Genomic DNA, 16,299 nt, shown 5'->3' with positions numbered 1-16,299 from the left:
ACTATAAAACAATTTTCTTCATATGAAAATGATCATGTCAAATTGAATTTACCGTTTGCGGATCTAACACCAATAGTTGTCTCAATCGCTTTATAGTTGCATTTTGGATCTTCACTCTATCAATGTTTCCGAAAGTAACTGAACCACACGTGCCTTACCAGTAAGCGATATTCGTTCTCTCTAAAACTTTCCGTACCAGCGAATCACGGTTACTCGTCAAGGACTTTCATCACTAAATGAGCGTTGTAACCTTTGAGGACTCCGTCATTCACTTAAGTCTACTTTGAAATCATAGTAGAACAAGGGTATTTAAAATACTTCAATATTTCGTTAAGCATGTGAGTCCCACTAATTTATTTCATATTTGAAGACTCAACTATACCCAACTTTAGTTTCTTCTTCCTCTGTATTAGCACCAGAGAACACACCACACACACTTGAACTCATGGATAAAAAAAGTTCATTAAAGTTTATGACAATAAGAAGACGGAAAACAAAACAAAAAAATAAAATAGAACTATGAATTTAAGTTTATGTCTTTTTTATAATTGACAGTTTTCTTATGTTCTTGTTCAAATATATAGGATATTTGAACATTTCTGAAAACTCTCTTTTTTTTGTATTTGATTCCGTTTTAAGAATTTTTGAATTTTTATAACTGAATGTATGTTTTTTAGTCGAATTTTTCAAAGAAAAATTAGATTATTACGATAGGCATGACTAGAAGAAAAATGGGGGGCACATCATTTTTCCCATGTTTTGAGACCTCCTGAACACGATTATGATGGTTTTTCGAATGTCTATATATATATATCTGTTTAAGCTGCTACAATTCTTATTTTCGTCTCCCGAGCAATTGCTATGGGTCCGATTTGGTTCAAAATTAACATACATGGCTTTTTTGGCGGCGGATTGATGTTATTAGAGTTTGGTTGAAAACAAATGAATATTTCGAGGGATCGCAGTGCAAAAAAAGTGGTTTTTGACCTTTACTCACCTCTGCAGGTCAAACGAAAAGCGACTGAAAAATGAAATTTCACATGTAGATTCAATTAGTTGCGAGATGATTTCCTGTCTAAGGTCGAAACTTTCTATCTCCACCCCTCTCCATTTTATGGTCATTTTTGTTATATTTTCTTATTTTTTGTCCAGAAAAAGTTTAACTAGAGGGTTCGAACTTCGCATGCAAGTAGGGGTGATGTTGAAGAATTGTCTTTCTCAAGTTCAAAGTTTTCTTCTTCAGTTCTTCTAGCACAAAACGCCCGAAATCATTTTGATCGTTGTAATTGTTGAACTGGACCGCCTCCTATTTAATGAATAATACGAGTATGATCGTTGCCAGGGTGATTTTTTTTACTTCCCATTTTCGAAATTTCTTGTCATTATGACAATTTTTTCTTTGTTGTCAATTGGAATTGAACAAGAGGGTTCGTGACCACCGGTATTCAGTAGAAAAAATTCGACTTTCTTGATGGAGCTCTGCTGCTCACGGCTTTTTTTGATATATCATAGTTTGTTATTGCGGTTTTATTTTTTCTATCGTATTTATGACCTATTAATCTATATTCTAAAAACTGAAATGTCGGTCCCATGTAAACATTATATATACGAACATTACAAGGTACTTGATATATAATATGAGATACTTTTAGATTATAGTTTATTGAAATATTTGGATAATGTATTATGTTCTTTATGGCTTAAATTGATATCATATTTAGAATACGGAAATGAGGCCAGTGTCCAAAAAATTGCGGAACAAAAAACCGCAAACAATTTTTACACCAAAATACCAAGACGCAAAAGTGATAAGTTGATTGCTACACTTCTAAATTTGAAATTATTTGATGTGATATTTAAAATTAGCTTGCATGTCAAAATCGCGTTTATTTTTCAATATTAATAAAGAGATTGGAAACGGAACATAAAAATTAGAAAAAAAAGATTAACTTTTTCCTAATAAACTATTACAAATATTTATTGAAAATATGTTCTTCTAATAAAAACGTATCTCAACATTCTATTCGTTTTGGGTTTTTCTCGAGGTTAAGGTTATGATGAAGGTTATATAAAGAAATATAAGGAATAACTGATTAACGTAACATGTGGCTTGTCCCTTTATAAATAAATCAAATATCTCGTTCGTTGAAGGATATAAACAGTTTAGTAGAAATAAATAGAAAATAACAAATCAAGGACTATGAAACCGGCTAGACTGCCAAATTTCTGGCTTAGTAATCCAAAGGATAGTCATGGTTTCGCACGACCCCAATTTAAGACTGATTTATTCTAGAATAGCTCAAAAGATAAGTGATTACAAAATCAAAGTAATCTGTTTTTACAAACCATTTTTCGGCAATTTTCGGATGTCAAAAGAAATTACTTTATACGTATATCCCAATGCCCTTTTATGAAGCGTGTGTGGGTGGCGCTTAATAACAAAGTAGGAGGAGTTTACGGAAAAGAGGGTTGAACTATGCAAGGGATGCTGCGGTTTCGACAACTTATATCTTTAACTTTCCTGATTTATGTTTAATGTCATCAGTTATCTTTAGAGAACCGTTTATCTCAAAGAAATATATAGATATAATAGATTAAAATCCGATTGGTTTGAAGTTTGGTTTTCGGTTAAGCTGTGATTAGTTGGTATGTGAATTATTTTAATTTTGAAATGCAGGAGCACAAATCCTTCTTAATAAAAGACTTACTAGGAGATGTTATAAACAATGTGAATACAAATGGAAGTAAGTGATGGTTTTAATACAATTTATTGTATAACTGACGTAAAAGCTACATTTTCAAATTACTGTAAAAAGTTTTATTTGATGGTAACCTGTTAAAATATTAAGATTTATTACAATGACATTCAATTGAAAATAATAATAATTTTGAACAATTTTTGATATTTTTTACGATTTAGAAGATTCTCGTTTCTTGTAATATCTCATTTGAAAGATTTTTTTATTATGTATTCAGTAATAACATAGTTGGGCAATTATAAATTCTATGGACTGAACTAAAATTCATTTGCTAACGTAAATGTCCCAATAGCTGAGGTTCCAGCAATATAGGTAATTTAACCCTGGAGTACTAAACCTCAATTTAGGTACCTTATTACTAAACCTTCGTCATTGTGACTAACAGTATTTAAAAATCAATTAAGAGAGTTGTGAAGGAAACAAGAAGAACAAATAATTATCCATTTAACATTTTTATTGATGGAATATTAAAAACATGCACATTTTGTGCCGAATATTACAAAAGTAAATATGTAAATAAATGCTTACACAAACTGTTACATAAAAAATTCAAATAAAAATGGCTTAGAAAACACAAAAATTATATGAAAGTCAATATCTTTTTCAATTCACATTTACTTTCTTTCTTCGAAACAATTTTTACACAATATCACTTGATGTTCTCCTAAGAAACAACTCCTACAAGAAGTTTTTGTCATTCTTCGGAGTTTGTAGTCGCATTTAGAGTATATGCGTCGTTTATTCTCTTGTGTTACTGCTGCAGGTGCTACCCGAAGAACTGAAGTTGTAGTTCCAATTGCTGTGTCAATCCTATCCTTGACACTTCGGTGTTGTCCAGGTAGATCCTTTCTTTTTCTCGACCAAACATCAGTCAGTTTGTCCGACAATTTACACATAATCAATCCTTGTCAATGGCTTTCCTTTCCGCTTATTTTTATAAAAATTATGGCAGTAAATAATATATGAATTTAATTCTGCTGAATTAATATCTCTATATTGGAGAAACGAAGAGCTACTTCCATAAATGAATTGATAAAAAATAGTTTTCCAGGATGTCGTCACTGTGTCCAGTTTGAGGGGCTTGTCTTATATGGACAATATCAATACTCGCGTTTTTCCAGATTTCACCAAGCTAGACTTCCATTCCATTTCTTTCCGTTTTTACCCTCTATTTTTTCAAGACCTGATTGAAGCATATATTTATTTGAACCTCTCTCTTGTACTTGTGATGTTCTCGGAGACTTTCGCTTTCTCTTCTTCACAGAATCTTGTTTTTTTTTCCTCTCCGATTTCAATTTGCTCGATTATTTCAGCGACTTCCTGAGTTTCAAGCCAATCTGTTCGTCAAAATGACGAACACATTTTACTTGTAATACTAAAGCTTCGTCGAACAGACGATGTAAGTTTTATTTAGACTTACCTGGTTAAAATCCTTAGAGTTCAACGGTCCTTGCTCCTACTTGGTTCAAAGGGCACTGAGTTGGGGAAAGCGCTGCTATAGCCTGAATTTTCTAAATTTACCCACAAAGGTTATACTATAAATTGTTCGGCACAAGTAGTCGAACCGACGAAGATTTAATATTCCAGGGTAAAAAAAGTGTTCAAGGTGTATTTTAAAAATAAAATTATGAAGAATAAAAATATATATTTAGATAAGTAACCGGAAATATCGAAAACAAAAAATATATTCTCAAAAAAAGGTAGATTGTTTGGGTAGTTGTTGTGGATTTACAGCCACTCTGCACCGGTACTTAAGAGATATTTTGTAGAAAACTCTACATTTCATCTTTGAGCGAAATAGGTAGGACATTCGCAAAGAAGATGCTCTGCTATTTACATGGCTTGCTAACAGAATCTGCTATTGTCGTCCTCTGTCATGGCCTCCGTCTCAATATGGTATTTGACGGGGTAATGACTTATCAAAAGAACGACCACCAGTTTTATGTCATTTCTGGTTATAAGGAAGAGCTCTTTAGACTTCTTAGCCTATATGGTTAGGAATATTTTGGATTGTCTTAGGCCTGGAGGGTTAAGTTTAACAAATACAGAGTAAAAGCCTCGAGGGCCCACATTCTTTAGTTTACTGATAATATCTATAACATTTTCTTCAAGTTTATACCACACTCTATCAGTGAGATTTGACCGTTTCGAAACGTTTTCCTTTTACTCATTGCACTGATATACACCTTTCTAAAAATTTTCGTCGTATTCTCCAATAACGTAATTATAAATCTTTAAATCATATGAAAAGATGGCCATCGAGGTGTTTGCATTCCAGCAGCATCACCATTAGCGCTATCACGCATTACTTTTCACAGACTAAAATTATAAAAGTATTTTTGCCCTCTGTGGACTGTAACTTTGTCCTCTTTAGAACATAAAAGGAAAGTTGACTTATCCATATTATAGGCTCTTGTGCCATCATTAACAATATCAAAAAGTCCTCCGCTTTTCAAAAATACTTTGACTTCCTCGAACCAGTCGAATAAGTAAAATAGTCCTCATGGTAATTTCAATATGCCTTTGTAGAAAATTTTCGAACTAATTCCTCTCGGGTCAGTCATTTTGAAAAGGATTTAGCTTTTTTGTTACTTGAATAATTGCACACTATCCAAAAGGAAATTCTACTTTTATAACATTTTAGGTTTTACTGGATAATTTCCTATATGTTTGTACAATAAGGTTGTCCTTGGTACCATGTACATTTTTTCGACGGTTGATACCCAAATGCCACTACGAACTGTTTCTAATGCTTTCCGCATGTCATATTCAGAGTATCCATACTAATAAAAAAAGGAACCCAAATATTAACAATGATTGTCAACCAATTAAACCGTTTTTTATGTTTAAAATGCCTGAAATATGACTTTCCCCTGAAGCTGACGTCTCTAAAGGTGACAATACCAAAAATCAATTAAGGTTGACCTTCTCTAAGTTTCGGGGTAGGCAAAGTTTTCAAAGCTTCTATATCTGACACACGTTTCACATTGGATCAGCGAATACACTCCTGCCTTGACATTAAACACTGTTCCCGTTTTTTTGTATAGATAATTTAGGGAATGCAGTTAGATCAAAGGTATTGTAGAAGCTTGAAAAAGATCCTACATCTAAAATAACTATTTGATATTGTTGGTCTCTTATAATTGCGATATATTGTCAGCCATTAGGACAGCATTAGCAACTAGAACATTTACGGTACTATTAAGTTGTAATTTCTGGAACCATTGGTGATATTCATACTGAATACACTATTACACCACCACTACACCAACACTCACAATTACACTGGCTGACGCGCGTTTCAATAACCAAGTTATCATCTTTAAGGACTGAAGATCAACTGTTCTTCTTCGGTCTTTGAAGATCATGACTTAGGATCTTTAACAGAGTATGTTCGTGATTTCGAATTAAATTTCATTTATTTTCTCATCCTCGTTTGCTCCAAGAACTTGGTTTTCATTTTATATGTTAATTTCTTTGTCCATTTGGCTTTCTTCGTTAACTTGACTGACTCTATCAATTTCATTTCTTTCGTGATTTGTGAGTGCAGTTTTGTCCGCATGAAACTAGAAAATTACTACCATTGAAATTACTTCAAATGTAAAAAGAGATATAATGCTAAATATTTTTGCAAAAACGTTGAATCACCAGCATTTGAGGATTCGTGTTTGATACCAGAAACATGTGAGGAGTCACTATTGAGATAATTTATTTGAACCTAGGGTGAAAATGAAGAACATAGGAGAACGCGTGCAAGAGGAAGCAGAAGTATTATATATTTCTTTTCCTCTTTCAACTCACACCGCTTTTATCATTTTCAACTATCGCCAATATTATTCATTCATGGAGAAAATAATAAAGATATAGAGAGATTGGAGTGGGAGCTAGTTCAAGTGGGTCCGAACGAGAGAGAAAGAACATCGGCATATCCCTTTCTATTTCTCTCTACTCTATTCTGATTGGATTGAAATGATATCGAGGTTTCTGTGGTAGGAATGATAAAACAGAAGAATAACAAGTTTTGAATTCATTGACGAGTAGAGAGAGATACAGAGTGGTAAACCGATACTCTTTCTCTCTCGTCCAATAGTACAATTTCATTCATATACCACTCTATCTATCTCTAAAATTTTCTCTAAGAGACGAAGACCGCTCAGGACACTCGTAAACATGGCAAAATGAATATACGATGGGAAAAGTGGCTAAATTCTTAAAATGAATGTTGGATAAATTGTCCCTCAACTTTTTCGTCCTCGGCTCAAGAGATCGCTGAAAGTATAACATTTGGAGACCCTGGACAGCATTAGATCCGTAACTACGTGGTCGCGAATTGGTGTAAGATGGTTGTATTTCGAAGAATATTGACAAGTTGTATCATTTCGTTCATCAAATCCAGGCCTCGACGCATGACTTTCAGGGCATACCTTGTATTATGAAGATTTCAACTTTTTAAATAGTGATATCTTAAACGAACATAAAATCGCAAAAAACCTGTTTTTGGGATTTTTACTCAGGTATTCAGGATCCTACTAATGGTGTCATCCTATTGATCTGGGTGTCAATTCCAGTACTCTCACTCCTATTTTTTGGTTTAAGGTAGTAATAAATGTTGTTCATAACTCAAAAGAAGTTGAATAATTAATATACGAATCGATGAAAATAGATAAAAATAATTAATTAATACATTAAATGCTAAATATCTCAATAAAGTTTCGATATTTAGAGTGATCCAATTAACAATTTTCACAATGTTTAACAATCCGTTTTGAATCGATGTCAACATTAGAAATATCAGTCTTTCAGTCTCTCACAAAGTTTAAGTCTATAATGTATCATTAGAACAAGTAATTATTGAATAATCATACCATTATCAAATTATAAAATCGTGTAGCTCTTAACGAAAAACGGAGCTTTTCAAACAACCGGTATATACAAGTTTTTGGAAATTTGTGAGAATAAAATTTTTCATATTATGAACTTTACCAAGATGATTCTCTCCCCTAAAGTCATAATTAAGCCAGCAGTCAACTCTTCACTATATCCCTGTTCCTCAACTCCTGATTTGCGAGCTGAGATTCTCCAATTAGAGACTCAATGCGTTTTTGAGCAGTTTACCTCTCGCTTTAATGAATGAACCACCGCTTTGTGTTCAAGAGATTGAATGGCCTTAGGCTGATGCTCATCGCTATGTTTTTGTTTTGAAGTGATAAAAGTCTGGTTGATTCAGATGACTTATTCTTTTATGTGTTTTGTGTTTGGTGGACTACGCCAGAGGGTTTAAAGTTACAGCGACATCTTAAAAAATCGTCATTTGTACGATTATCTACCCAAACTTCGTTAGTATGAAATGTAGTTATTTTAAATAAAGTTGAACAAAATACAAGTGTATTAATTCTCATCTCCAATTTATGTTTTTCATTATTATAACTCCAATTTGATTTTATTCCTTTCATTATCAGATCACCCGCACGACTCTGATCAAGATTCCGAGACATTGTCTCATGATGCCGATATAGATATCGAGGTCGAAACGCCCCCTTCTTCAACATCTACCAACGAGGCCTTACCTTCAAAAGGAATCTATTTCCTGAGCGAAAGCGATGTTACTCAAACAGGAGCAGCTGAAAGTTCCAAAGGTAGAAAACCAAGGAGAAGAAGAACGGCTTTTACACATGCTCAGTTAGCGTATTTAGAGAGGAAGTTTCGGTGTCAGAAGTATCTCTCTGTAGCTGATAGAAGTGACGTTGCAGATACTCTGAATTTGAGTGAGACCCAAGTGAAAACATGGTATCAGAATAGAAGGTAAAGTATGAATTATTTAAATTGTTAATTATATATAATGAGATAAAAATACAGTACAAATTCATAGGACAAAGTGGAAAAGACAAAATCAGTTGAGATTAGAACAACTCCGACACCAAGCTTCCGTAGAAAAAGAGCTTCTCAATACTGCTGCAATCCGTAAAGATAATGGAGAATCTCCTAGATGTTGTCCTCCTACAGGCATTCCAAGATATACAACTCAATCACCTTGTAGTTTTCTGAGCACTGCAGCTGCAGCTATTTTTCATAATGTCACCTATGTACATGGGTGTCAACTGTAGATACTTCAATTGTTTAGAACCACAAAGTTATTTGTTTCTGAGGTACAGCAAAACTGTAGTTAGTTTGAGGGTAGCTTCTGTTTAGAATATTGAAAATTTTGTTCTGTTTTTACTTAGTCGCTTATGGGAAACTCTTTTTTTAATAATATTACTTAGTGCAAAACCTAATTTGGAACCATCAGAATTCAGTCGTATATGATTTTGTTAATCAAAGAAGAAAAGTACCTTCATTTTTTATAATATCGAAAATTGTTATGAAGATATTTTTTTCAGATTGTGAAATAGAAAAAGTCTATTTATTGAGACTATATCAGGGTTATCGAACTTTTAGTTACCAGGGGGCTAATCAAACTTTAGTATAACAAAATGAGCAGTCAGAATGGAACCGTATAACATATTTCAATCAAAGATACTCATTGAGTATTATATTAAAAGAGCTTCAATGTTACTGGTTTGGTATACTACTTCATTTTACAGTCGAGGAATCGATGTCAGTAGCGGATCGGTTTTGTGGTGTTGTGCAATGTTTACAGATAACTTACTTTGTACAGATGCTGAAATGATAGTCGGTATGGTTGCCACACACGAACAAAATCAGTCATCAAGTATACTTGCTTCATATTTAACACGTCCAGTAACTTAACCATGTTGACAGATTGTTCATTAAATTAAAATATACTTCAGGACTTGCACAGATTTAAATCTAATTCAGCCGAAAAATTCATAAGATTGAGAAATATGGATTAATGGAAATATGGCTCTCATCATATCCGTAGAGAACCCATTCAAATGCCCCACAAATATAATTAATATTTTTTGACAATGTAGGTACACTTATTCTTCTGAAAATTTGTAGTTACTCACTTATTTTTTATCGTAATATTTAGTAATGGCCGTTTTTAATTTTTTTTAATATCTCTTAATATTTATCAAGTTAAATTTCCATGCTGCATAAAATCACACAAACTCTATTCAGTACTTTGTTACTCATCTCAAATCCTGGACATTTCGGAATATTGTGGAAAAAAGATTTTACTCGGGTCCTAGCCCAGGGTAATAAAGGTCATTGAAAGAGCGCGCAGGGACCGTTTGTGTATCCCAGATGAATAATAATACTACAACAGTGTCAATTCGAAGATAGGTGGATTATTCAACTAATCGACTTTAGTTAACGCTGGCGTTTCCTTTCAAGTTTTTCATTAAGAAATTATAGGTGATAGAACATGTTGTATCAGTTAAGATTATTATAATTATGATTATTAGCCACCCCTGATCATTACAGTGATTATCAATGCTTTCATGAAAACAGTGTATGTCCACTGTAAGTTCAGTAAAGCAAAGTCTCATGCTCGATTCCAGTGAAGTGCTCGCCATTCGATTTCTCGTTTTTAATTTGCTCAAGAACAAAAAGCACTTCTAAACGGTGATAACGTTTACAGAAAGTACGTTCTTCAGAAATAAAAAATCCAAAAATTTTACTCTGGTAGATTGGATCTATCTGACAATCATGAATGTCCATTTGAATATCACAGAGCAGCTTCGTCTTCTTCCGTTGTGCTACAACTTACTGCGGGACTGCGGGACTAGTTTTTCTCCCCAGTTATTCATATACAAATATGCCCCCTTGCAATTACGTATCTTTAAAAGACTGATTGCGACTTCTACCTGTCAGCTTTCCGAGGTCTTCCAATTGTCCTACGCTCTTCAAAATTAAAGTACTCTCCTCGGCTTTCTCGGGTTTTCTATTCATACTCTATGGTAAGCCCATCGCAATCTCTGTACTCTGATAAACTCCGATAGGTATATCCTTGTATTTTTGATATAACTCATGATTATATCTTAATCTCTATGCTGCATTTTCACATGTAGGACTGTATATTTCCCTCTATATCTGTTTTTTAAAGGTGCTGCTATTTTTGTGCCACGTTTCACAACCGTTATTATAAGTCATATAATGCTCTTGTATATTTTGACTTTATTGTTTATATCTAAATATGTGCATGGATGATTCTTCTTCTGATCTCTGTGTTTTCATTTTCATCCTTGGTAATCTGTACAATCCGATAAGTGAAATCTGTTACTCCTTACAGATTTTCAATTTATATTGTACAGGGTTGTGTTAATACATTTATCCTACGTCTCTTAGCCCCAACTTCTCACCTTCATGGTGCAGTTCTTTTTAAATGTCTTTAACCTTTGGTGGTAATCTCCCTGTTGTATTGGTATATATCTATAATTAGTTTCAATTTTTTTATGATGAATTCTATTACTATATTGAATAGTATGAGTGCTAGACCATAACCGTATTTACATAAGCTATTGTCTTCGTTAGTGTGGCTTTCACTAGTATCAACTTACATGGTATTCCGGCAGGTTATTTTACTGATTTCAATATTCACGAATTATGGTTTTAGGTAGCCTAATATGATCATTATAAGGTTGTTACTTTGAAAATTAAACCAGTAAACGTTTATTTTTAATAACAATCGGGCTGGAACACACTATATGGTATTTATTTTATTGCCATACTATTAAATTCAAGTTATATTGTATCCAAATTTTTGATTTTATGTTAGTTTATATCATTTTCTTCCTTATTTCTTAATTAGCTAGATTTTCTAAGGATATTTCTCAGTTTTTTTAAAATATAAGTATATATTGACAAGTTGTTAGTTTGTATCCTTAACAATTTTTTAACTTGTTATAGTTAGGATAGTAGCCTTTAATAACTTATGTTTTTTATATTATAAATATAAGTTTTTGTTTTTCTCTAATAAAATTTGTTCTTCCCGTGTTTCCCGTTACTTTTTTTGCTTATAATTTTTTGCATTGTTTCCACAACTTTCTCAGTAGTGAATGTATTTATTATTATTCTCCGTGATAGACCTCTATCGGCAACGACCATGTCAGCTTTAATCTTCTTTCTTCTTATTCCTCCATACAAAAGGGATCCAGAGAGTAATGTCACTTTCTTTAATTAGTTTCAAGCCAATAAATTCTTAACAATTTGTTATTCTGCTTGAATAATCTAATCACCTTCCTTATAAACAACATTTTGCCATCTAGAGTACAAAGTTTCAAAGTCGGAACAATCAAAATCAATTGATTTTTGAGAAAAATATCTCAAGATGGATTTTTGATATCATCCGAATTTTCAAATTTTTTGCCTTTTATAAAAAGCTGTAGCGGTCAGAATCGATAAAAATCCGAGTTTGGAATATCGGGAGTGAAGCAGTACCTCACAATTCAATTTATTAATTTTTTCCAGGGTTCGTCTTTTTCAGTGTGATCAACGACTTTTCACTTTCTATTGAATATTGTTTCACTCGATAAAGATATGCCAGGTTTCAGTACTTCAAAATGAAAAATTCTGTGTATACTTCACCAAACACATGAAGCGCCTTTTTGGAATGTAAGCCCGGCTTTTGAGAGATACAATCCGTTTTGGATTATTATGTAAAATCCATTTTCCATTTACAATGATCAACATCAAAAAACGGTTCTGTATGGTGACGTTGTAGCAATACCTTGCATATGTTGGATTGGTTGGCTTTTGGTGGGCTCAAAAACGTGCAACTGTTCGGTTACTACTTTTCGAAACTAACAAAGCACCCAATGTCGCATATGCTTGCCCTTCTGGTATTTGGCTGGACATGTCATATTAGTTAAAATAAAACAGTTTACTTTTTAACTATATCACAAGATAAATACAGCACTGTACTAATATGTTTATTGCTTGAACAGAAGTAAAAAATTGCGTCCCGTGGTCTTGTACAATCAAAATTTCGTTCCCACTCGAGGACGGTATTTCTGACCGACCATGTACGTAATTATAGATTATTTGTATAGATTTGTAGCAAGATATGTACCTGTTATCCTTGTAAATACTTTTTAATAAAAATAATGAAATAACAATTTGTTTTTTTTGTCGAAGTTCATTTGCAAAATCTATCATTGTCTATCATTTCAACATTTGATTCTCGTATTCAGAAACTTTAAAACAATTATTTATGTATTTGATATATGAAGCTCCTTACCTAGTCACCTAACTAGAAATATTGTTCTGAAGTAACCGAAAACAGCTTTCATTTTGGTTTTGATCAGTGTTGGTGTTAATGCTTCTTTAGTCATAAACTTTATAACAGGCCAATTTCAATTTGAGACATTTTTTAAAACAAATTGACTGAGTTGTCGTTCGAGATCTTCCATAATAAAACGGATCGAAGCAGTAAGCTGAAATTTCATGTAAAGTTTCTTGACACTTATCACTAACGCGTGCATAAAGATTTTCGCGAGCGCACTCTACTGAGGATGGTCCCAGAAGTACCTGACCTAGAGATGGCGGTAGCTGCTTGAAAAATATCACTGTATTAGAAAGTATATAATCTATATAGCATATGTTTCAAATTTGAAGACGCTACGTTGTTTAGTATTTGTTTGTAAGCCATCAATAGTGAAAGTTTTCAGTGAATTTGTAAGCATGGAAAAAACTGGTTATCGTTTTGTGATACAATAATTTTATTTGAAAGGCGTTAGCACGACCAATATGAAAGCTGCATTAGATTCTACTCTGGGTGAGACTGCTTCTTCATAACCAACATAACAACATTAAAATATTGAGTAGCAAAGGCCATACGAACTGCGGAGACCAGCATCGCAGTGGTCGACCAAATGAGGGGAAGACTCCAGAAATGTTGAAGAAAATCCACAAAGCGGAACTGGATGATCGTCGACTGAAAGTGCGCGAGCTACCAGGCAATATACTGTAGCAATTTCAAAAAGTGCTTTACATCGCATATTAATTGAAAATTTCTAGATGAGAAAGCTGTGTGCAAGATGGGTGCTGCGTTTGCTCGCAATAGAACAAAAACAGCGTCGTGAAGATGTTTCCATCGAGTTTTTGGCAATATTTCACAGCAAAAAAGCCATGTATGAAATGTGTGTCCATCACTTCACACCTAACACAACACATCTGCAGACAAGGTTATGTAGTCGGTTTTTTGAGATGCGCGTGGAATAATTTTCATTGTCTATCTTGAAAAAGGAAAAAAAGAGCACTACGTGAATTTATTGTTACTTTTGAACACAAAAATCAAGCGGCCGCATTTGGCTTAGAAGAAAGTTTGAATTCCTACCTTTTGCACCCTATTCGCCAGATTTAGCTCCTCGGATTACATTATGTTTCCAGACTTGAAAAAATAGCTTGGTGGTAAAAGATTTTCCAGCAACGAAGAGGTGATGTCGGCAGTTAACGGCTATTTTAAAGAGCTTGACGATTTTTATTACACAAAGTGTATCGAAGTTATATAAGGAGCAAGAAGGAAAAATAAATATTTCTTAGTTGGGCCAGGTACTTCTGGGATCATTAAATTTCATAGGATATCGTTGGAAAAATATTTAAACATAAGTTTACATCATAATTTTCCAAATAAATCGCCTCTAAACTTATTATTTGCATTTATATTGTATTGTAGAATAAATCCCAATTTCTTCTCGACAATGAGGTTAGTTACTTCTAGTAGCGTAAATAATGCACCCTATATAGATATCTCTTTCTATTACATTCGTTTTGAGAAATCTCGGTAAATGGAAGCAAACTCGACATTAATGATGCTAAAATACATTTAATTGGAAAGCATTTCTAAGCTTTTGTTCGTCGAGGGTTCTGCTATGCAGTTTTTCCAGATTTTGAAAGGAAAACCTTTAAAATTTTAACGTTGTGTTAGTTGAAACATACCGGAAAAATTTAATGATATGGATATTTTTGTTGCTTAGTCCGCTTTTACTCGACTTTTCTTTTCATAGAAAATGAAATATAGCGGCAGAAGTTAGATGGAACTTGGCAAATAATGTATGCGAAAATGTCGATCTTTTTTCGAGATACTACAGGGGCTAAAATTCGATTTAGTAAATCGAAGCATTATTAATTTTTAAAATAACTTAGTAATTTAGTCAATATCAAGGGTATATAATATGATTAGCAAAAATAAAGTTCAAATTTAGACTATACAGTTACATGGACTGGACCTACTATTTTATACATAAAAAGGAGAAAACATCTATTAGGACTAAAGTGAAGCAATGGGGATGATCGATTGGTTATCTTAAAAACGGGAGTTCAATTTTTTAAATATGAATTACAATGTTTCGCAGACATGCACACGGAAATAGATAACAAAATTATAATAAGAAGAGACCTCGAAAGAGTAGGTTACAACAAGAAGTCATTGAACGTGATATAAGTTTTAAAAACTTCAAAAGAAGTTCGAATTTTGCATACTTTATCAATAGAATCGACTGTAAAATAGACATGAAGGAAACAATATTGAGATGCAATTCCATTAAGAGAAACATTAGCAGTTACGTTGAGAGGGGTTTCAAATTATCGAGAGGCCGCTAAATACAAGGGAGGACCCGATACGTGGAAGGAAAAGTGGTAAAATAGAAGCAATAGTAATAATTTATCGAAGAAAAATAAATACCAAAACAATGATCAGTGCATTATCATCACGTGAGCATCTTGGGCGAAATGGGGCGCGGCATCGTTATTGGTCCACATCAGAGGTACCATACAATAACAAAGATAAAAAGTCACGTAGGAGGGGCCTGTGCCGCATTGCTGCAAAAGTCGCTAGATTAGGGACGGCATGTGGCATCGTATTATTGTACTGCAGTGAGATTGTTGTCTGTTGCATTTTTTTAAGCATATCTAACACGGATACAATTGATAACAAGACTGTTGATGACGTTATTTCCAAAACGGCAAATATTTCGGGAGTATTTCTGAAGTTTCCACCAAATCGGTAGTGAGTACAGAGCTAATCATTCAGTGTCCGACCCAAAAAGGTATTCATCAAGAAAAAAATTAACCATTCAATTCATGATTTCCACAGGAGCGCCATCAGAAGAATTGTGCACAATTTTTTCTTCCAAAATGAGTTACCTTCAGTGGATAAAGTTCTAAGAGTAGTTAACAGTTTATTATTAGAAAAATCAGAAATAATTGTGCGTAGGCGAAAGTACTAAGAAAAATTAAGAAATTTCTAAAAAAGAAAAATGTACTACCTGGATCAAGCCTAGGTAAACGCTAGGCATACAAGAATAATATTTAGGTGAACTCAAGACAAGCATTCTTGGATAAACCGAATTAAAAAGTTCATAAGGTAGGTAATATTTCATAAAACTATTTTACAAGTTTTTATTCAGTGACACCTGACTGTATGTATGTGTGTAATCAAATCTAAGAAGTTCATTATGATTAACATCTACTTATATCAATATATCTTCTCTTCTTATTTGATCAAAAACTATCTCCAAAATTATAAAACATAAATGAATTTCCTTATCTTTATTTATAATTTCTCTGAGCTTCTTCCATTTTTCAAGCCTTATTTTGAGTCCTCTAATATTTCATTCAAATAAAAGGTTGTTTATAA

The 16,299-nt window shown here is 33.2% G+C and overlaps 1 protein-coding gene across 1 annotated transcript; it reads left to right on the top strand.

Annotated features, from left to right (window-relative positions):
• Positions 1–2,514: 2,514 nt before the first annotated feature.
• LOC130899644 (barH-like 2 homeobox protein) lies at positions 2,515–12,778 on the top strand. The gene is made up of 3 exons (XM_057809721.1): positions 2,515–2,744; positions 8,219–8,561; positions 8,629–12,778. Exons 1-3 carry the CDS (start codon positions 2,672–2,674, stop codon positions 8,861–8,863), a joined length of 651 nt encoding a protein of 216 aa, XP_057665704.1. The 5' UTR covers positions 2,515–2,671; the 3' UTR covers positions 8,864–12,778.
• The last annotated feature ends 3,521 nt before the right edge of the window (positions 12,779–16,299 follow it).

The sequence above is a fragment of the Diorhabda carinulata genome, chromosome 11 (genome assembly GCF_026250575.1).
Source record: "Diorhabda carinulata isolate Delta chromosome 11, icDioCari1.1, whole genome shotgun sequence".
In the NCBI taxonomy this organism is placed as follows: domain Eukaryota; kingdom Metazoa; phylum Arthropoda; class Insecta; order Coleoptera; family Chrysomelidae; genus Diorhabda; species Diorhabda carinulata.
This window is presented reverse-complemented; position numbering and strand designations above follow the sequence as displayed.

What these genes read in the sequence shown, in the direction of transcription:
- LOC130899644 (XM_057809721.1), top strand. Translation starts at nt 2,672, where the DNA reads ATGCAGGAGCACAAATCCTTCTTAATAAAAGACTTACTAGGAGATGTT. An exon ending in CAATGTGAATACAAATGGAA is followed by an intron (nt 2,745 to 8,218) that starts GTAAGTGATGGT and finishes TTTCATTATCAG; the next exon opens with ATCACCCGCACGACTCTGAT. An exon ending in ACATGGTATCAGAATAGAAG is followed by an intron (nt 8,562 to 8,628) that starts GTAAAGTATGAA and finishes ACAAATTCATAG; the next exon opens with GACAAAGTGGAAAAGACAAA.